Genomic DNA, 22489 nt, shown 5'->3' with positions numbered 1-22489 from the left:
ACCCCCAAAAAAATTTAAAAAAAAATAATAAAAAAATAAAATAGTTAAAAAAAAATAATTAAGGACTTGTAGCATCTATGAAAAAAAAAAAAAAAAAGTAAATGGCAAAAGTGTCCCTGTAAGTTGGGGAACAATGGTGCCCACTTATGTTAAAAATTATGTTATTAGTCCTGATCAGCACTTAAGGCCAAAAGTGGTGAAAGATGAGAATGAAACAAAACTTGTCATCATCCAACAATATGACTATCTATGCAGAAAGTGCAAAAAGAATTCACAGATAAAATACTAGAACCATTTCAATTAAGTACACTACCAAAATAACTAGTTACACCTTTAGAGGAAGGAGAATCTCACCACTAATTAAAATTTTTAATTCCATTACCTTGACTAGACTCAGTAGTGTCAGATTTCAGGGAAAGCTGTTTTGTTCCATCTTTAACTTTTTTCAATCGGTTCTTATCTCCTGGTAAAGTCAATTTTTGCCTGAGTGGTTTTAATTCAAATGCCTGAAAAGTTTTGACCTGTGTTTTCTCCTCAGGAGCTACTTCTTTACTTGAGTCCTTTATAATACTGACATTATCAGTGCTTGTTTGGTCCTCAAAGTTCAGTGCTTTAGAATCTTCTTGCACATTCTCCTCTTTGCTACTCAAAGCTAGTTTTTCATCCTTATTGATGCACTCTAGTTCCAACTGTATTTGCTTATACTTCAAAAGTAAATCTTCAAAAGTTTCTTCCCCACAGTTTTCACTTTTTGATGAATAATTCTGTTTTCTTGATGGAGATCTTCCAAAACTTTTGGCTGAACAGCATATTAAGGAAATCAGTGTCCAAAAATTTTCCAGTTAATTTAACAAAAACAAATTAAGCTATAGATGAATTGTCTCCTTTTCATGTTTTTCAAGGAAGATGAATTGATATTTTAAAATTACTAAATGCCACTTAAAATATGTGCTGCTAATGCCCATTTTCATTATGTGCCTATACTTCAATTTAAGAAGTATTCATATCAATAGTCCACTTACAAAATCACTAGTGTCACTTATTACCCATAGGATCCACAGGTATTACACGTAGTTAGGTTATAGCATCCTTCCTTCTTCAGGTTATCAGGAAAGCCCATTATGAGCTGGATGTTAAAGATTCCTTTCAGAAGGAAGAGGGGAGAAACTGAATGGTTTGTCACAGATGTGGATAATTTACACTGCAGATAATCAGGAGAAAACATTTCTTCTTTTTAATTAGTTTCTTCTTATGTCTCAAATTTTAAAAAAGAGATAAAAAATGAACACTGACAATTAAGATTAAGTTATGAATAAGAAGCACTGTATTAAAAACCTAACAGATAACAACCTTAGAGTTCAAGTATACTAACATCTAACTTATGCACAACTAAGACAATGAAGGAAGTTAAATTAAAAAAATTAAAAAATAAAAAAACCTTAAGTGTATTCAAAATGTATCTTCTAAACTAATTTTTCCCTGAAGATAAGGATATTTAAAACTAATTATTTTTTTTGTTTTTTGTTTTCATAGTGATACATACAACATAACTTCTTGGTTGGAAATGGCTACAAAGTTCCAAACCACAATTTTTATTCAAATTCATTCATACATATGAGAATTGTTCCACCTCACTTCTCAAGCCTAGAAATTAACAAGAGAAAAGACTAGTACTTTATGTGGTTTTAATACAAAATGTCACTTATAGATCATTAAATTGGCTAGGATATGACATTACAGTTCCCTAAATATAGTTTCTTCTCTATGTAACAACTTCAGGACAAGCAATCTGCAAAGATTTTTAAACTTCCCTAATGACTGATTTAAGAATGGGAATTACCACCACATATTTTAGAAACTAAATGAGCATTACAACTGAAAATCTTTAATAGTTCTGCAGCAAAACTATTTTAGTAAGTCTCTGGTTTTCTGATCTCCTCTTCAGAGCTCAGTTTCTTGAAATAATACTAGTTTCTCATTATCTGTCTTACACCTCAACCAAATGGAAACTGGCTTCTGCAGGCTGTGTTTACCCATCATGTTTTCAAACCGTATTCTACCTGACTTCTCTGCAGCATTAAACACTGAAAACTACTTCTCTCTTGGCTTCCGTAACTCCACTCTCCCCTTGTTTCCCTACCCTTTTTTTTTTTTTGCACCTTAAAGTCTTCATGACTCCTTTCTATCCCAACTCCTGCCAAAATGGTGCTTGCCAGTGAGCTCTACTTAGCTTCTCTCTTTTCATTTTGAGTATTCTAATGCACTCCCATAGTTTTGGCTGGCGATAGACATCTAGGGTTCTATCTCCCACAAGCCATCCCCCATTCTATTGCTAGACTAATCTTTCTAGAACACAAATCTCATCAGATCTCATCCCTTGTTTTAATCTAAGAATAGAGTCCAAAATCTATATAATGGCATATAATGCTTTCATGATTCCTTTCCAACCTCACCTCTTCCATGTTCATCACAATTTATGCATAGCTGTGTATCTAGGTTTTTCTGTTCTTCAAATTGACCCCAATTCAAATGCCACCCACTATGCCAGGTAATTACTTGTTCCCCCACCCCACCACTACATACTCTCCTTACATAAACTATGTAATTATCTACATTTACATCTCACTTTTTCAATGGAGCCACAGTAACAAAAAAATATGACTAGCGTCCTTGGAAACATTCATAAAGGGAAAAGATTCAGTACAATAACAAAAAATAAAATAACTAAAGGACAGAAAAATGAAGAGAAACAACTGAGTTATAACTAATTAATCTCCTTCAAGGCTAAATGAAATCTCCTACTTCTGTCTATACAGAATAGCTAGGATGAAACCAACACTTAAAAATTTTAATTTAAAATTGGTCAAGATGCAATTTGTAATTGAAACCTGGTTTAAAGAAAGAACTGCCATTCAACTTTTACAACTGCAGGTGAAAATGGAATGACTATCTACTGATAAGAGACACTGGTCTCATTATATTAGCCCTGATCAGATTTGAAAGTTTAAAACAGCAGCCATCCAAAGGAGACATATGCTAAGATTGATTGACAAAGTGTCTATCACTAAGGAAAATTAAAAGTGAGTAAGAATGAAAATAATTACTGCAATAGAATCTGGTTTATTCTATTTCCTTAAAGCTGCATCTAGCATGCCTTTATTACAGAAAAAAAAAGTTTAAAAAAACAAAACCCACCTGTACTCATGCTACTTCACTTCTAGATTATGGAAATGAGTCACTGAATAACCCTTATTCTTTCTTAATACAATATTTGTAAAATAAAAATGTCATTATTACAGTCACACAGTGGAAATGTGAATTAAACTTAGTAAAATCATGGTACTAAAGGAATCTGAATTAACAAAATTTTGTATTACAAATTTAGTTTGCTCACATTACACAAAAGTGGCTGGGAACTATGTGTTCCTTCACAAATTCTTACAAAGAATACCACCTCTAGGATGGGTTAGTGATACCTCACGAGGTAAACAGCGAGCAGATGATTGTTTTCAATCATCCTTAAGTGCAGCATCTGTGAAAAGAAAAACAGCAAGACAAGCTCATTTCTGATAAATTACTACAGAAATCAGACTGGATATTTTCCCATACTGGCTTCACAACATCATATGCCTGTTCATTAATAAAAACATATAAGGTTAACAATTAATAAAGTTATGTGCTAGAGGCCAAGTTGGTACTGAATGAATGGATAAAGAAGGAAAAGGCAGGAGGCAGGCAAGTCCACGCATCACTTCCTTCTCTAATATAAAATAAACTAAGAAAAAACTTTAAACTCCCACAGTACTTTTTACATACCTCAACTTGAACTTTTTACACTAAATTATAATTATTTACATTTGTTTATCCAACACAAATTACAAGTTTCATCTTCGTATTCTTACAAATTTTTATATGTGTACTTAAACAGCTTTTGTTTTTAGGCTCAGAATGGACAACTAACAAATCCTTGGTTAAAAAAATACCTTGGGCAGAAGTTTTCTAATTTTACTGAAAGAACATCCTCTTTTTAAAAGTTAAATACCTACATGATTTTTTTCTGAAACAATCCTGGAGTGCTCCTAACCAAACTTTTGGTTGTAGAAGTCTTTTCAGAACACTAGCACCAGAAGCTCCTACTTTTTACCTAAACTTAATTTCTGGTGCCCTTTCTATCCTGACATCTGGGAAAGACCATTTGATCCTAAGTATTCTGTGAAAATAATGTTGAGTGTCTCCCAAACAAGTTACATTATAAGTTTCATATATAATGAATATATTAAAAAATGATTACACCATGGAAATTACAACCAGTAACAAATGTTCTTAGTAAACTATTTTTATGCAGTTATCATGGAATATGTCAAGACACAGTTCTACAAAAAATCTGAAAAAGAATACACATTATGTTACTATAATATTATATATATATGAATCACTTTGCTGTACATGTGAAATGCAACATTGTAAATTAACTATACTTCAACTTGAAAAATTTAAAAAAAAGACACAGTTCTACAAATACATCTTAAAATAGCAAACCCTCAGATAAGTAAACTCAGGAATGTTTAAGATAACTAAGAATAAAATTAGAGGGAACAAAAATCAGATATTTTGCTATTTTCCTTCTTATCTCTCCATAAACTCCACCTTTCCATAAACCCCAAGGTTTCCAATACATTAAAACAAAAATGCTGTTATGTTTCATTCTCTAGCACACATTTGTTGGCACTAAGAATTATGAAATGTCCAAAATTTCCAAAAGAAATAGAAGTTAAGGAGGTAAAGTTTCCCCCAAAGATATATGAATTTCAAACCTCTGAATTAATAGAGTTGGTGAAGATACCAGCTTTTTTTTTCAACTTTAAAAAGCAGCAATGTGTAATAAGTCAAGAAAAGTAAAAACAGAATTACAAATAAAACAGTGGATTATGCAGAATGAAACTTCACAATTTCCAATATGACAGTGCAATATGAAATAAGCAACAGTATTCCCCAAACTTTTTATGGCTAATATTTTTTTCTCCCTGCGACAATCTAAGGCAACTTCACAAAACAAAGTTCCTGTACTAACAAAAACAAAGGCTAATGAAACTCGGGCTTCTGATTTAATATTACAAATATGACTTTACACTTAGATTCCACTAGTTTGGCTCCCATCCATAAAAAGCAATATAGCTCATAAAGCAATTTTAAGAAATAACGCTACAGAGAACGAACGCATGGACACCAAGTGGGGAAAGCGGGGAGGGTTGGGGGGGAATGAATTGGAGATTGGGATTGCCATATGCACATCACTAATATGAAAAAAAAATCAAATTGTACACTCTAAATATATGCAGTTTATTGTATGTTAACTGTATCTCAATAAAAGTTCTTTAAAAAAAAAAAAGAACGCTACAGTTCGACACATGGGGATTACCAAAGAACCACCTGCGTTAAAGTATATTAACCCAGTGACACATCAGCGATTCTGACGACTCAGAAAAGGTACTCGTCTCACAGACCCAGTAATGACGCTAAAGGGAACTTTAGTAAGTGACACACCCAGGGCAGACCGCCACGTTAAGGATACAACTCTTCCGAGGTGGAGAGGGCTCTCGCCAGCTCTGACTGCTGCCGAATCCGGATCCCGCTCCTCCTCCCAGAGGAGGTCTGCTCCCCGGCTTGCCTCCTCGCTCACCCCCTCCTCGCCCCCGACTCCAGCGACTCCCACCCCGGTAAGGCCTGCCTCGAAAACGGAAACGGTCCAAGGCGATGTGGCTCCGTTCCCAAAAGGACGGCCGGGGGCTGCTTTCGGACAGGGAGCTCGAAGGCATCCGCACGGAGGGCGGGTGAGACCGGAACGGCTCTTTGGGTCGGTAGCTGCTGTGTCCCCTGAGGTGGCCCCGCTCCGACGCGTGCCGGGAGCGTGAGAAATTCCTCAGCTGCTGCTGGGAAGAGGACGACGACGAGGAGGAGCCACCGCCTCCGCCGGATCCACCGCCCCGGGCCGGGTGAGGAGGCCTTCGCCGTGGGTACGGTAACAGCCCGCCGCCACTGCTGCTGCTGCTGCTCCGGCTCCGTATCTGGCTGTTATTGTCGTCGTCGCTGATCTCCCCATCTTCGAGCTCCCCTTCTTCCTTGGGCGAGAGGCCACTGGAGGCCGGGGCCGGAGTATCTGCGGTCGCCATCCCGGGAACAGCGCCTTCCACACAACCTTAGCCCTCAGTCCGGGGATCCGCCCGACAATTACCTTCCTCCTCGGTTTCCTTCTTTCTTAACGGACCCGGTCGGTGCGGCCTTACCCTGCTTCGGACACCTAGCGGGCTCTGCTCCCCAACTTCCCCGCACCCCAGCTTTTTCTCGCCGGACCGTCGCAACCCACTTCCTTGCCCTAGCGCCCCCTTGCTCCTCCGCGATCGGAGCTCTTCCGCCTCGCGAGAAAGCAGCTCTGGAAGTGGCTCTGCTCGTGACGTCACTTCCTGCGGCACGCAGGAAACAAGGCTCGTAGTTCACGCGATAATAACGAGGACAACGCGATTCTCTTTGGGAATTGTGGTCTTCTTTTGCTTTTCGCTCAGGGTTCGTCCTGTCAGGCTGAGCCTCGTACGCACTCCGAGCTGGGTTTTGGGGTTTCTGGGTGCGTGGCGGGCTAGGTGGGCCTGTTCTTAATCTCGGCTGCGAGAGAGTGTCATAGCAATGGGGGGATGGGGGGGACACATCCTTTCTTTGTAATTGCTCGGAGGACAGCTGCTAGAGAGACGCGGTAATCCCCCTTCCTTTTGGGAGCCGGGAGAGGGCGGGTTGCATCCGCCATGTTGGTGAAGGCAGACGTAGGCGACTGGAGCTCCAGGACTGGCGGCTCTGCTGGCTCAAGTCCGCCATATTAATAAAGAGAAAGGGAAGGTTGACACCCACTCCCCGCGCGCTCACACACGTACACCCCTTCTTCCCACCTAGCGCCCGTAACTCAGCAGGGGGGGGGCCCTTCCCGAGCCTCGCTTGCCCAGTCTGCCCGAAGGAAGCGTAGCAGCCCGCGCCTCAAATCAGGCTTAAGACAGCGGCGAATGAGGGGCAAAGGGAAATGCCGACCAATTGCGCCGCGGCGGGCTGTGCTACCACCTACAACAAGCACATTAACGTCAGCTTCCACAGGTAACCTGGGCAGGGAGCGGGGGTGACGGAGACGGGAGCTCCTAGGCTGCGTGTCGCCTGTGTGGAAAAAACAGGAGGAGTCTCCTAATTCTGATAACTTCGCTAGCCCTTTGTGTGTGTGTTCTCAAATCCGCCCCGTTTTTCTCTCCCTTCGGGGAAGGTCTGCTCACTTTGTAAAAGAGAGCCAAGTTCTGTACGCTGATTACTCCTTCTCTAGAAAGTGACAGGAGGATGCCTTAATGTTCTACTCTTCTACTCCCTGTGTATTAGACCAGGTCTTGATATTAATGACGCCGTAAGAGGAGGAGAGATCTTCCTCTTCAAGTCAGCAATCACCTGAAAAGCCTGCTGTGTTCCCGTTATAATCAGTCAGTTCTCACTAGCTGGATTGACATGGGAAGCATTTAGATTTCTAATAGTCACGTACAGTAACTCTGCGGTAAGAGAGTCGTCATTAATAGCCGTGGAATTAAGCGATGTTAATGAAAGCGGAAAAGATAAGCTTTCTGTTCTTACTAGAACGGAGTAGTATCAGAAGAACCCAGGGTATGTTTTTCCTTCGTTTGCCGGAGGAGCAATCAAGATTCTTTAGTTCTGGTAGTGTGTATGTGTCAATGCCACTCTGTCACTATGTCCTCGCTTCCCCTCCCCCCATGTCCTCCAGTCCGTTCTCAACGGCTGCATGTCTATTCCTGCCCTGTCACTAGGTTCATCAGTACCATTTTTCTAGATTCCATATATATGTGTTAGCATACGGTATTTGTTTTTCTCTTTCCGATTTACTTAACTCTGTATGACAGACTCTAGGTCCCTCCACCTCACTACAAATAGCTCAATTTCGTTCCTTTTTATGGCTGAGTAATATTCCGTTTATATATATGTGCCACATCTGTGGGAAGCTGCTACAGAGCATAGGGAGATCAGCTCAATGCTTTGTGAAGACTTAAAGGGGTGGGATAGGGAGGGAGGGGATATGGGGATATATGCATAAATGTAGCCGATTTACTCTGTTGTACAGCAGAAACAAACACAATACTGTAAAGCAATTATACTCCAATAAAGAAAGAAAAATTCTTTAGTTCTGTCAAATCAGAACTTTGGGAAGCTCTTTGAACACTACATGAAATATTAATAAGTACTTGGTAAATGTTAACCTTCTCTTGAAGTGCCTGCCATATGCCTGAAGAAAAGCAGCATTCAAAAAGTTAAGTGCAAACAGTTCTGATTTTATATACCTCACAACTTAACAAGATTTTAGAATGTGGAAATGATGTCCTTGACCTTTCTCCCTACCTTATTATGAATAAATGTACCCATTTATTAAAAGTTACCACTTTTAAAAAAATCCTTGTGGTGTTTCTGTTTTTCATTTACTTTATGCAAATGTACTTTATTCGTTCATTCATCAAATGTGTACCAAGCTCTTATTTGCTTGACACGGTGCTAGAGATCCAGAAAATTCTTAACCTTCCTGGAGTTGGAATGAGAAAGACCAGCATAAATAATTATGGTAAAGTGCCACAACAGAGACCTTCAGGGTTTCTAACTTAGCCTTGGAAAGTCAAAGAACTCTTCTCAAAGAGTGTGAAATTTCAGATGAGACCAAAAGATGACATAGATTTTGTCCTGTATGATACTTTAAGGATTTTCTGTTTTATCCAGTGAGTACTTGAGAAGCCATGGAGGGCTTAAAAAGAATGGCGTTATTAGATTTGTATAGTAAAAAGCCCTCAGGCTGCAGTGCGGAGAATTACAGTGTTACTTAAAGTGCTGGTCAAGCATCATCAAGAGATGAATTTGACAAGAAAGGAGCCTATTAGAGAATGTTAACATACCTACCATTTCACAGGGATATCCTGCTACAGCATCAACTGAACTAAACAACATAACTTCAGTTGCTGGCACAATCAGCACTAGATTAGAAGAGGAGACCGTTGATAGAGGGAAAAGTTAGGAACCTGTAGTAAAACCAGAGAGAGTCCACCCAGTGGCCTAGACTAGTGGTACTGACAGTAGAGATGGAAAGAAGTGGACAGATTTGAGAAATGTTTGAGGAGAAACTACCTTTATGATCATTTGATTTGGAAGATGGGGGAGAGGGAGGAGTCAAGGCACCAAGAATGTTTAGGAGATGCACAGTGGTACACTAACATACATACTTCCTTTCCGTGTGTGATCATTTGCTTGCTATGAAATTAACATTTTCATGTGTAACCCCAGACATTAGGTCTTAAAATAGCATTATTTGTAATAAAATTAATTCCTATTTCATAGTTAACATTTAATCCATTCCTTTCCTAAGACATTGGTAGACTTCTTTATCACCATGTACAACTTACATTGCCTAAATTTACTGTTACCATTTTTCTTACCTCTTTACTCAGCCCATTCCAGTCTGAGTCTCCCCAATAACCTTTTGAAATTGTTCTTGCCAACATGAGTTGTCACTCCTACATCCTTTTTTCATGGCAAGTGATCATTTCCTCCTTGAAACACTCTCTACTTTGAATTATTTGACACTAATTTTGTGACTGTCACCTTCTTTGGCCTAACTTCAGTCTCCTCTGCAACTCCACCCCCTGACCAAGGTCTTCCCGCTCTTATCAAAAGGACTGCAACTGTTACTGTGTTCTTGGTTAACATTTACTTGTTGATGCCTCCCAAATCAATACCGCCAGTCCAAATCTCTCTAATGAGTTTTAGACTTATAAGTGTCTCAGTTATTTCCCCGTCTTTTCAGTTCCTCACATTCAACATACTAAAACTGTACCATTGAACTTGCCCTTCCCCCAAATCTACACCACTTCCCATATTCCCTTTCTCAGTAAATGGAAACACCATCCACTCAGAAATAGGGAGGTCATCCTCCCTTGACTTCTCACCATTCCCTCTCAATTGGAGTATTACAGCAGCCTCTTTAACTGGTTCACTGCTTCCATTCATGCACTCCTAACTGCTCTTCTATAATCAATGGTGTGTTGCTAAATGTTTAACAACAGAATTTCCAGGGAAGGGGGAAAGCCCCCATTTGTAGTGTTTGTCCAATTTCCATGATATAAACACTCCCACCGTAACTGGTTATAAACTGCCAATATGACATCACTGATCATGGAGTTGGGAAGAAATGTCCAATACTACCCTATTCTGTAACATTTATTCCATACAGGTGTAACAGACATAAGTAACCTTAAGAGTATAGATGGTAGTAAAATAATTAGGAAGTGATGGGTTTTTAGTATTTACTACTTTTGTTTTTAATTTATTTAGATGCTAACTTACATAATTTAATTTTTAATAATGGCTATGTTTAACAACCAATTAAAATATTTTCTGTTAACAATCAGCTCTAAATTAGGCCTCTTACTGGCTTACCAATGCCACTTTGGATAAAGTTCAAAATTACGCTTTAATTTAGAAGGCCCTCCATCATCGTTTCAGGTCACAACACTCTTCCCTGTCCCCAGGATACCCTTTAACACTCTCCACTATTACCATACTAATTCGTACTCTCTTAAGGCCTCTGAGGAGATTAGCTCTTCCTGTTTTATGGTTCCATGCAATCCTGTACTTACCCTTTATAAACTCATGACACATAATTACTTTCATAATAATAGCATTTATTTAGTATTTATCATATGCTTTGGGCTAAGCATTTACTCACATGGTCTTATTTAATCCTTAAAACCACGCTAGGTACCATTATTACTCCACTTTATGGATGATAAAACTGAGGCCTAAAAAGGTTAAACAACATTCTTAAGATCACCCAGCTATTACGTGAAGGAGCCAGGATTGATACCTGGCTTGATTCCAGAGACTGTTCTCAGCCACTCTTCTCTACTACATCAAGCTATTTGATTCTCTACCTTCCCCATTACAGTATACCCTCATAGAAGGTAGATATCATAAAGGTAGGTCAGTTTTGTTTACCACTATGTCTTCAGTGCCTAGGGCAGTGCTTGGAATGTAAGAGGCATTCACCTATTAAAGACCCAAGCAAAATAGCGTTTAAAATACTGAGTGATTTTCCAAAACATCTAATGTTTCTGAAAGCCTGGTTCTGTTATTGTGTAGAGAAGAATATATCCATTTATTAACACCATGTTAGTTTTTTTTAATTAATATTTACAGGATTTATTATTACTTAAATTCAGCTTATGGGCTGCTTCTCCCTCCCTTTGAATTTGCTGAGAAAAATCCAAACACATGTAAAACATCATTAAGGTTAATGCTGTATAAGACATTATCCAAAATCAAATATAAAATTGTTGGTTATTCTTATTTCAACACAGATAAAGATTATTTAGTAATGCCAAACTAACTCCATTACTTTGTGTATTCATTCGTTCACTCAGAAAAGTTCATTGAATGCTTACTTAACAGGATAAAGTAGTGAAAAAACAGCTCCTAACCAGGAGAATTAGAAAACAGTTATATTAGTGCTATATGATATAGAACATTTAACCGAGTCTTCTGATTATAAAAATCTTGTTAGGAAGATGGGATTCCTAAACTGAGTCTTAAAAGAAGTAGAATTTGATCAAGTTAAGGTCCAACTGGAGGCACTGGTTTCATAATTTAAAATTTTTTTGGTTTAAAAAAGAGCTAAAAGGGGAGGGGGTGAAAAATAATACCTGAAAGACAGCCTTAATATATCTGAAGAGTCTTATACAAATGCTAATACAATAGTACTGATAGTACTTATTTGTTCTGCACCTTTACTGAGGTCCCAACAAGAAGTATACTTATAAACTAAAGCTTAAGTTTTAGCTTAGTCCTCAGAAAACATCTTCAAATCATTAAATATTGGAACAGAGAGCTCTGAAATGAGAATACATTATTATTAAGAGGGGGCTACGCAGAGTAGATAAATTCTCCATCAGAGGTTTCTAGTAAAATAGAAAAAAACATACATATATGAAAACATGAACTGTAGAGTGACATACAAATGTGATCTTCAGCGTGTGTTTGGGGTTGTAGGGGATGGGGACATGAGATGGCAGGGTGTTTAAGTAAATCTGGGCTCTCAACTCTGTACCCCTCCCTGCTGGTAATTTGAGCAAGCCTAGTATATCTGATATAGCCAAAGACCTAGTGAAGTTTTAGTTGGAGGCTTCTGAGCCACATGATCTTCTAACATAAATTTAATGGTTCTTTTTAAATACTTTATATACCTTTTAGTGAGCTCATAATTAATACTTCAAGAATAAGGTAGTCAAACTAAAGAAGAGTTCAATTCAAACTTATTACATGTGAATGTTGATTCTTCTATTTCCAAGTCAGTCAACACAGTTACCAGTAGAATTTTTAAACAGTCCCTTATATTTTTCTCTTAACAGGTGTACACTGAGTATATATCAGTATATTTTATATTTGACATAAATATAAAAGGAAAAACATTCCTGCTGGGCTTGTCATCAGTGCTTTACTTTTTGTAGTAATTAATTATGCTTTCTACTGTACTACATAGCTTAAGAGTTCATTTTTTTAAAATATATACAATCTATCTTCATGGAAGTAATACAGTAAATTATTAATTTATATATTCTGTATTTATATTAAGCAAATTTTTTGTTGAGTTCCAACTGTTTGCAAGGCACTACATAAGTGTTAAAGATAGATAAAAAGATATAAGGATCTGTGTCCTCAAGAAACTTATAATCTACTTTGATTTCACTGGAAATTTATTAAAATGGAAAATTACAAAGCAATGTGGTAAGTATCATAATGAAGGAACACAGAGGAAGGAATACCAGAATCTGTCTTGATAAAACTTAATCTGTAGATAATCTGATTTGTCTTGACCACGTACATCACCAGCAGAACAAAGCATTGTGAAATTATTCCTGCTTATAATGGTTCGACATAAATTTGATCTAGATCAGTTTAGCCTTTATTTTTACTGCCCTTGTCAAGGGCTAATTTGGGAAGAAAGGTCTCTTTTTAAAACTGAAAATTTAAACTACTTAAGTTAGTTTTTTATTAATTTTTCTACAACTTATAAAAATCAACATGAATTGGTTTCTGTTCCAGTGTCTGGATATTGGAAATTTTAAAATTTTTATGTAAATGGAAGACATTTTAAATTGTCACCTTTCAAAATTTCTTTTAACCATTTAGGTGCAACCAGAAGTGTGATAGTTGGAATTTGAGTTGCCTTTTTGTTTTTTTAAAGGTTTCCTTTGGATCCTAAAAGAAGAAAAGAATGGGTTCGCCTGGTTAGGCGCAAAAATTTTGTGCCAGGAAAACATACTTTTCTTTGTTCAAAGCACTTTGAAGCCTCCTGTTTCGACCTAACAGGACAAACTAGACGACTTAAAATGGATGCTGTTCCAACCATTTTTGATTTTTGTACCCATATAAAGTCCATGGTAAGTAATGCTACTTTTCCTCCATTTTTACCATTTTTAGAATCCTTCCCTTTTTTATTTGTAGAATGGAACAATTAAGAATATATTGAAATTATATATAATGCTATGCCTCAAGAACGTTGCAAAACTACAGTAAAGATGCAGGCTAGAATTAGTGCTCAGCTCTCCTGACTCCAATATTCTTTCCCTAATCCAAACTGTTTTATTGTATTGGAATTATACATCATTGTTAATTGTTACCAGTAACTGACTCAATGGTAAAACAGAAATTGTACTGAAAGCTCCAGCATCACTCTGTTCTGATTTTAAGATGACACAAATAATGTGTGTTAAATGCTTTTAAGGCAGCACACCCAAAGAATACCAGAGTTATACCAAAGAATATAAGTGCAAAGGGAGGTATAACAGAAAACCTCACAGAGCTCAGGCATTTAGGCTGGGCTTGAGCTTGGAGTTTGGAACTTCGGAGAGGGTTCTTGACCTTGCACAGGGTAGCTACAATAGCATGATGAGAACAAAAGCTAGAAAGTCCAGGAGTGAGTGGAAAATAAGTTGTTAGAAAGTGATATTTAAAAGGAAGGAGAAAAAAAAAAGGAAGGAGAAATTTAAGGTATAGTATGAATGTTTTAAAACAATGTTTCATCTAGTTAGGGAAGAGCTAATCAGGAGAAGGAAAAGCTAGCTGAGAAAGACAGGGTCACTGAAAGGTTAGGGAGGGGTAGAATGAACAAAAGTAAGAGTTTAGCTTGGAAAAGGAGGACAAACATTTTTTTCCTGTGAGAGAGGAAAAACCACTGCTTTTCTTGAGTTATATTTTGACAGTTAAATTTGTAAATCTACATAAATTAATATCTGAATGGGAGAAAAGGGAGAGGAGATTGTGGTAAACTAATTATCACAGATATTAGAAAAGCTCCAGGATGGCAAGCATTTCACTTCTGAGTCCTCAGAACCTCAAATAGTACCTGGTACATAGTACACACTCAGATATTTATTGAATTTGAAGTATGCCTTGATTTTGACATTTTGATTATTTATTCACTCAACAAGTATTTACTAAACTTTACATTATGTCAAAATCCAAGTTAGATGCTGGGAATATAAAGATCAAAAAAGAGTGCCTACCAATTCCCCTAGACAGAAGGAATGCCAGTTGTAGGTTTCATGAGGACAGGAACCATGAGGATCAAAATGAGCCAGAGATCAATAAAGAAGTTTTTAATATATTCAAGTCAGACATGAATGATATGGACCTGACGTGGGTAGGAGCATTAAGAAGGATGGAGAGGAGAGGATTCGTGATAGAGATACTTAGGAGACAGAATTAATAGGACTTGATAACTAATTGAGTGAAAGAGATAAAGGGAAAAGTGTCCTTAGGTTTCTGATTTGGACAGAAAGTTTCTAGCCAGATTTTAAATTCTTGAATGTAAAATGTAGCTGTGCATAATTAACAGGTAAGTCTATTCAGGAGCTTAATACTTGTGAGTATGTTTTTATTAAGTAGGACCAAAGGTCTGAAATACTAATGAAACTGAGAGAATAGTTTTTCCCTAAAAAGAGATCAAATCAGTATTACAAATCAATTGCATTCTATATTGGCCTTAGTGAGAATTTTGCAAAGAATTTTTTTTGTCTCTATAGAATTATATTCAATAATTTGGAAGAGACCTTGGATTCCATTGTCTATTTCCAAATCAATGCTTGTATCTCTCTGGACAGAGAAGACAAAAAGAAATAGGTGGCTGGCATTATTTCAACCAGTTGAGAAACTTGAACCCATGATTATATGCGATGGGCTGCTCATGTTTCCTATCAAACTTTTAAAATCAGTTTGTAAAAGAGCAGTTTAAATACTGTTATCCAAAACTGGACAAAATTTACTTATTTGTGATATTCCATAATTTATGTTCAACCCTCTAATTTTATTCGGCTCAGAAACTCAAGTCAAGGAATCTTTTGAAGAAAAACAATTGTACTCCAACCACACCATCTAATTTAAAATCAAACATTAGTAGTCAGCAAGTCCTACTTGAACACAGTTATGCCTTTAGGAATCCTATGGAAGCAAAAAAGAGGATAATTAAACTGGAAAAGGAAATAGCAAGCTTAAGAAAAAAAATGAAAACTTGCCTACAGAAAGAACGCAGAGCAACTCGAAGATGGATCAAAGCCACATGCTTGGTGAAAAATCTAGAAGCAAATAACATATTACCTAAGGGCACATCAGAACACATTTTACCAACTGCCTTAAACAGTCTTCCTTTGGAAGATTTCAAGATTCTTGAACAAGATCAACAAGGTAAAACATTACCAATTCTCTAAATCTAAAGCAGGCTAAAAGTAACTTCAATTAGGATTTGATGCTTGAACTTCATTCTAGTCAAAGGTAAAGATATTTAAGGAAATTATTCCAAAATTGGGTATTTAATAAAGTTTTACTTGAAGTTAACAACATTACTGCATAATTTATGAAGACTTGATTACAAGAAAAATGGAGAACTTTTTATGAAACTTATTTGAATGGGAATGGAAGTGCCTTATGTGAGAATTATGTACTTAAAATTTTTGCTAAGAAATTGTATATTTGTAAAGTGTTTTGTGTTTTTGTCTTTTTAAACCTCTTAAAATTTAAAGAACAGTCTATGACAAGTAATGTTTTTAATTTAAATTATAAAAAATTTTTTTCCTGTACCAAAGTTGGGATACTAAATTCTAAGTAATTTGCCTAGTAGGAGTTAACCAACATGAAATATAACTTTAAAACTCCTGGGTTTTGTATTAACTAAGTTATTATTATTGGCACTGTGATTGGGAAAAATTATTTAAAAAACCCTGAAGTACAGGGCAAGTTCTTTTATTTAAACTTTTTATAACTTATCAGTAAAACTGAGCTAATCATGGCCTCCCTCATAACAAAATTAGCTTTTGCAATAGCTTGTAAAATATTCTGAAAATAGTATTTTCAAATGTGAATTACCCTTGAGTCATCCAAGTAACCCAGACAACTAAAAACTGGTAGCTGGTTATATTCATCTTCTAAGAAAATATGTTATAAAATAACACAGAGATTGAGATCTAGCTTTTACTTTAATTAAACAAAAAGATAAATGTATACCACATTTTTCTCATAATAAAAATATTACATTTTCAATTTCAAAATTGATGCATTAATAGGCAAAGCTGCTACAAAGTTCCACATTAGGAATACTCCCTCTGTCCCTGTGTGTGTTGATACCAAAATTCTTAAGCTTTTTTACCCATAAACCCGCAATAGAATTGAATTGTAGAAGAGTACTCACCATATTACATCTTCACAACTTATAAGCTAAAATGAAGTCAATTTATCTTACACATCAGCTTGCTTTTTATCTCCTCTTTTAGTGAGAGTCAAATAGAGCAATCATACTGCATAAGGGAAATGAAATTTAGATCTCTATAAAAATACATGTGTCTCTGATAAAGCTGTGCAAGTGCTAATTATTTTACAAAATAGAATATCAGAACTATTCTTATAGTTTCCACTTGAACACTTAAAGGGTTTGCCTTATTTTCCCAGATAAATGTTTAATAAGAACCCTTTCCTTCAAACAGCTTTGGTCAAATCATGTAAAAATTTATTAACGTACAATCAGATTATCCAGGCCTGAGTTGAGCTTCTGACATCACCATATGAAAGTACACATACATAATCACGTATTACTGTAAATCTTTCCCATAAGGTAATGGCTTATGATAAAAAAAAACCCACTTTTTTATAACATTTGCTTAGATGCTAGCAACAATCTTTATTAGCAACACTTTAATAAGGAATATCCCCCAAGCAACTAGATCCACAAAGGCAAAGGTAGGAAACGTCTCTTTTAGTTGTCATCAGGCACTTGAAACAAATATTTATGGAAATTCTTTTGTGTATAATGTAAACCTTGTTAGTCATGTTATCTTTAATATTGGATGCCACTCCTTGGAATTGTCATTATATGTTTTCAACTATCTTTATATGGTTTCAAACATAATCATCAACAAACACTTACCATGTCTATTTTATACCTCAACATAAGTTGGACAAATAATCACTTAAACATAAACTATGTTTTCCAAGTATAAACTTTCATGTGGTTCACCACTCCTCCCCAATACAAAACAAAACACTAATGCAGGCTGATTCCCATCTACAATAATACTTTGATATCTTAATAGAGCATTTTTTTTTTATAAATTTATTTATTTATTTTATTGGCTGTGTTGGGTCTTTTTTGCTGTGCGTGGGCCTTTTAGTTGCGGTGAGTGGGGGCTACTCTTCGTTGTAGTGCGCAGACTCCTCACTGCCGTGGCTTCTCTTGTTGCAGAGCATGGGCTCTAGGCGCGTGGGCTTCAGTAGTTGCAGCACATGGGCTCAACAGTTGTGGCTCACGGGCTCTAAAGCGCAGGCTCAGTAGTTGTGGCACACGGGCTTAGTTGCTCTGCGGCATGTGGGATCTTCCTGGAGCTGGGATCGAACTCGTGTCCCCTGCATTGGCAGGCAGACTCTTAACCACTGCGCCACCTAGGAAGCCCGGTAGAGCATTTTTTAAATCACAAAAATAAAGCATTATAAAATACAACAAGCTTTTGGCAAAGTTACTTAGACTTCATTATTATTTGAGAACACTGAATAAACTACCACTCAGTAATTTTAAAGTAGAATTTTTTGCTGTTTTTTTAATGTCATTTTCATGTTACTGTTCTGATAACATGCCCCAAATTCCCCCTGCATCAAATTATTTTAACATATATCTGTCTACCTTAAACCTACTTTCATTTATAGAGAAAAACCTAAAAGGAATCTTTTTAAATTCTGTTTTCAATTTGTTGATAAACTTATCACTTAGCCCTTATACCATAAAACTAATCAAAATTATAATAGCCCTTTGTCCTCTGCTGGACAGAACATATATCCTCTGTTCTGTATCTGTCATTCATTTTATGTCTACTAGGCACTAACCTATACAAAGAACCACCCAAAGGCTAGGAATTCGATATAAAGATCAATATGACATGACTTTCTGCCCTTAAGTTGCTCGAAGTCTCTTGAGAAAAATAAATATTATTTATAATACAATGTGTAAATGCTGTGAAAGAGGTATGTATGAAGTGCTTTGGTAAATGCTGTTGAATTGGAATTGAATGAGAATGTATAAACCTTAGACCTTTTTATGATAAAATAGTTTTCTTTTGAAATAAACAGATTTCTTCTTATAATGACTTAAAGGAGATTTTGTAGAAGGACATAGGTGTTGACCTGAATTGCATACACTGTTTATTTCATGAATCATAAGACTTCTTTTTCCCTTTAAAATAAACACTGAACATATTTGTTGTTAATATCTTGTTAAAAGGAAAACATAACTAAATATTATATCAAAGCCAAGATTGCAGTTTATTCAACATTTGATATTTTTATTAAACAACAAACCCTACTATCACAAATTTTTTAATAATTTAACTCAGAGTTTTAAAGTTAACAACGCACTATGGCACCTATTAGTTCTCTTATTTGTTCTTTACAAGTATTCTGTGTGGTAGGTGTTATTATCTCCAATTTTAGATGAAGAAATCCTTGTTAATATAATTTATTTATTCATGCAGACATTCATAATGTGTCAGCTGGCACAAGGGATAGAAATGAAATCTTCAGCTTCCAAATCCAATTCTCTGACCTCTACATTATAACCCTCTGTTAAATATATGAATCATTAAAATAGGACAGGTCATGTGTTTCAAAAAACTAAAATAAAAAATATTGTGTGTATATATATACAGTAAAGACAGTCTATGAAGTCATTGTTAATCTATTCTAGGTAGACTTCATAATGTTTTTTTTAAATCTTATTTCTCAATGTTAGAATACGGGTAAATTTTAATTTTGGTATAATATAGAAAATGGTTCCTCTTTATATCACAATATGGGATTCTTTTGGTGTTTAGACAGTTGGAAACTTCATAAAATTAATGACTTTATAATGTATATTAAACAATTGCATATTGTTTTCACAAAAAAATGTATTCTGAGTATGTTGATATTAAAAACTTTCCCAAGGAAATTACTGTCATGCCTATTATTTCTAAAATATGTATATAAACATTTCTGTGGGAATCCTTCCCCTACACTGATCCCCTAAAATACTTCTATAGAAGTCCCTCTCCTTAAATTGAAGCAAACTATAAGCAAAATAAAGATATATAAAACCTAGAAGAGGAATTATCATTTTCATTTTATGGTTCAAAGTATATCTAAACATACACTATAGTTTATTTGCACTGTTTTAAAAGGGTTATACAATCTACCCCAGATATATGAAGGACTATAAAAATTTTCTGTCTATCCTGACAATAATTTTTTTTTATAAATTTATTTATTTATTTTATATTTTTATTTATTGGCTGCATTGGGTCTTCGTTGCTGCACACGGGCTTTCTCTAGTTGCTGAGAGCGGGGGCTACTCTTCATTGTGGTGCACAGGCTCCTCATTGTAGTGGCTTCTCTTGTTATGGAGCACAGGCCCTAGGCGTGTGGGCTTCAATAGTTGTGGCACATGGGCTCAGTAGGGCTCAGCAGTTGTGGCTCATGGGCTCTAGAGCACAGGCTCAATAGCTGTGGCACATGGGCTTAGTTGCTTCATGGCATGTGGAATCTTCCCAGGCCAGGGCTCAAACCCGTGCCCCCTGCATTGGCAGGCAGATTCTTCACCACTGCGCCACCTAGGAAGTCCTATCCTGACAATCATTTGAGGCTCACACAAAGATTTATTTGTACATATGCTTACCATATCTTAATAACAAAGAAACAAGATATGATTTTTTCTTAATTTTTTTCTAAGTATTAAAATATTACTTAGTACTTTAATTTAAAAAACACTTTTAACATTCACTAAGAGACACTGAACAAACTAGAATGAACCAGATAAACATGGTTCCTGTCCTTGAGTGTACTGGGGAAAAAAAAATTCCATTTGTTTATTCCTGCCCTCACTGCTCCCTACCATCTTCCTAATGCCCTTTTAGAATAAGTTGAATCTAAAATAACATATGTCTTTAAATTGCTAGCCTTTTAAAATTTGTGCTCCAAAAGTTAAAAAAAAATCAAGTTCAATGCCAAGAAAGCAGATATGTGCCTATCTCTCAGATGAATTTTCAGTTTAATTATTTAGCTAGTATTTCACACCTTGTTATCTCTGAATCTTCCATACTCATGAATTTCTATTTTCATGCTCTTCACCACCAAATCTTTACATATTGCCCTTACTTTAGCTTGATCATTTAGCAATATCCCTGTCATCTTTGTTAGCTCTGATGCTCCCTCTCTCTCTGTCACTTTCCCTTAACAAACCAAAGTGACATAAGTGCTTCTCTCCTTGAGTCCTGTTTTACACATAACTTGGATGAAGTCATCATCTCATTATAATGTTATTGTCTACAAATCTGTCTTGGTTTTCTGTGTGCCTTCAAGGCAGTGTGTGTGTGTGTGTGTGTGTGTGTGTGTGTTTTGTTTTTGGGGGCCTCAGGTGGGGGGGGTCTGACATGCATATATTAGCAATTCAAATATTTACACATTTCTCTTAGATTTCACAAAATCTAACCCAATCCTTTGGCTTAGATTCAAAATGACTGTACGTAGAACTCACTGATGTCCTAGCATCAATAAGTGCTTTTTGCCATTGGGATGATTTTTACATTGGTATTATGTATCAAAAGTCTATCCCAGAAAATGGTTATGTCAATGAACACTTACATATGTATTTATATTGTGAGATTAAAAGATTATTAGTCCAACAATGACTTTTCAGTCTGTTGCTTTGATTACAATAACAGTTCTCAAACTGTAATGTTTTCTGAGGGAAAAGTAATCTATGGTAAAACAATTAACTCTGTTGGAAAGATATAAACAAAAGTGTTCAAAGTTTCTTAACTTCTCAGAACCTTTAGTGCACTCTCACAGTCCTATGAGGAAACAAAATTTCTGAACCTTAAATTTGATCAGAGGTATTTTGGAGGGGAGGTGGTGGTGGAAGGTAGAATACCTACTAATATCTTGAGGAATATAGTTTAAAAAATGCTTAATCAGAAATTCTCTGTTGCTAGAAAATGTCTTTTAAAGCAAATAGAAAAAGACTGTTGAAATGTTTTCAGATTGTCTCTAAACATTATCAGATTGTAAAATCATGTTTCTTTTTAAAGAATATTTTAATTATGTTAATTCCCCCAAACTCTTTCAGACTTAAGCTACAATAACTTGTTTTATGAAGAACAACAGCAATAATTGGACACCAGGAAAAACTGGAAGAGAAATATTCATTTGAAGAGTCAGTCACCAACACTGTTATTATTTAATATGCAAATTTAGCTACATATTCATGAGAGATAAACTCATCCCTGACATTCAGGAACTAGCCTGACACAGCTAGCCTTCAGCGTTGTTAGAAGATGGCCTGACACAGGCCATGGTTTCCTACTGGTCATAAAAATCTCATAGAGCACCCAAATCAGGCAAGATCACCCTGTGGACTGTACTGAAGTGAAAGGGGAAAAAAGCAATACCAGTCATAATTTTGTCTAAGCAAAGACAAAAACAAGGTCACTAAGCAAATCACAAAAATATTAGGTTTTACTTATTAATAATAACTCTACCCAGGACTTCCCTGGCAGTCCAGTGGTTAAGACTTTGCCTTTCAATGAAGTAGGTGCAGGTTCGATCCCTGGTGCGGGAGCTAAGATCCCACATGCCTCTTGACCAAAAAACCAAAACATAAAACAGAAACAATATTGTAACAAATTCAATAAAGTCTTTAAAAGTGGTCCACATGGAAAAAACTTAAAAAACAAACAAAAAAACCCCTCTACCCAATTGTGTATTATCACTAATATTACCCAGTCAGCTTTCTGAGGCAATCCAATAATTTACCTGTGCTGAACAAACCCACACAAAAATTAAGTGGGCACAGAAT

The 22489-nt window shown here is 36.2% G+C and overlaps 2 protein-coding genes across 4 annotated transcripts in view; one reads left to right on the top strand and one right to left on the bottom strand.

Moving 5' to 3' along the window:
• ZFC3H1 (zinc finger C3H1-type containing) overlaps positions 1-6420 on the bottom strand; it is a 49365-nt gene extending 42945 nt beyond the window's left edge. For all 3 annotated transcript variants that reach the window (XM_057741630.1, XM_057741632.1, XM_057741631.1), the window contains exons 1-2: positions 5573-6420; positions 383-799 (exon numbers count right to left, since the gene is read on the bottom strand). In XM_057741630.1, the coding sequence (XP_057597613.1) occupies positions 383-799; positions 5573-6170 (1015 nt within the window). In that variant the 5' untranslated portion in view covers positions 6171-6420. The remainder of the gene's footprint in view (positions 1-382; positions 800-5572) is intronic.
• Positions 6421-6571: 151 nt separating this feature from the next.
• THAP2 (THAP domain containing 2) lies at positions 6572-16638 on the top strand. The gene is made up of 3 exons (XM_057742936.1): positions 6572-7134; positions 13310-13505; positions 15444-16638. Exons 1-3 carry the CDS (start codon positions 7064-7066, stop codon positions 15828-15830), a joined length of 654 nt encoding a protein of 217 aa, XP_057598919.1. The 5' UTR covers positions 6572-7063; the 3' UTR covers positions 15831-16638.
• The last annotated feature ends 5851 nt before the right edge of the window (positions 16639-22489 follow it).

Source organism: Hippopotamus amphibius, chromosome 7, assembly GCF_030028045.1.
Source record: "Hippopotamus amphibius kiboko isolate mHipAmp2 chromosome 7, mHipAmp2.hap2, whole genome shotgun sequence".
NCBI classification, from domain to species: Eukaryota; Metazoa; Chordata; class Mammalia; order Artiodactyla; family Hippopotamidae; genus Hippopotamus; species Hippopotamus amphibius.
The sequence above is the reverse complement of the archived record's forward strand: the minus strand, read 5'-3'. Positions and strand labels throughout refer to the sequence as shown.

What these genes read in the sequence shown, in the direction of transcription:
- THAP2 (XM_057742936.1), top strand. Translation starts at nt 7,064, where the DNA reads ATGCCGACCAATTGCGCCGCGGCGGGCTGTGCTACCACCTACAACAAG. An exon ending in ATTAACGTCAGCTTCCACAG is followed by an intron (nt 7,135 to 13,309) that starts GTAACCTGGGCA and finishes GTTTTTTTAAAG; the next exon opens with GTTTCCTTTGGATCCTAAAA. An exon ending in GTACCCATATAAAGTCCATG is followed by an intron (nt 13,506 to 15,443) that starts GTAAGTAATGCT and finishes TATTCGGCTCAG; the next exon opens with AAACTCAAGTCAAGGAATCT.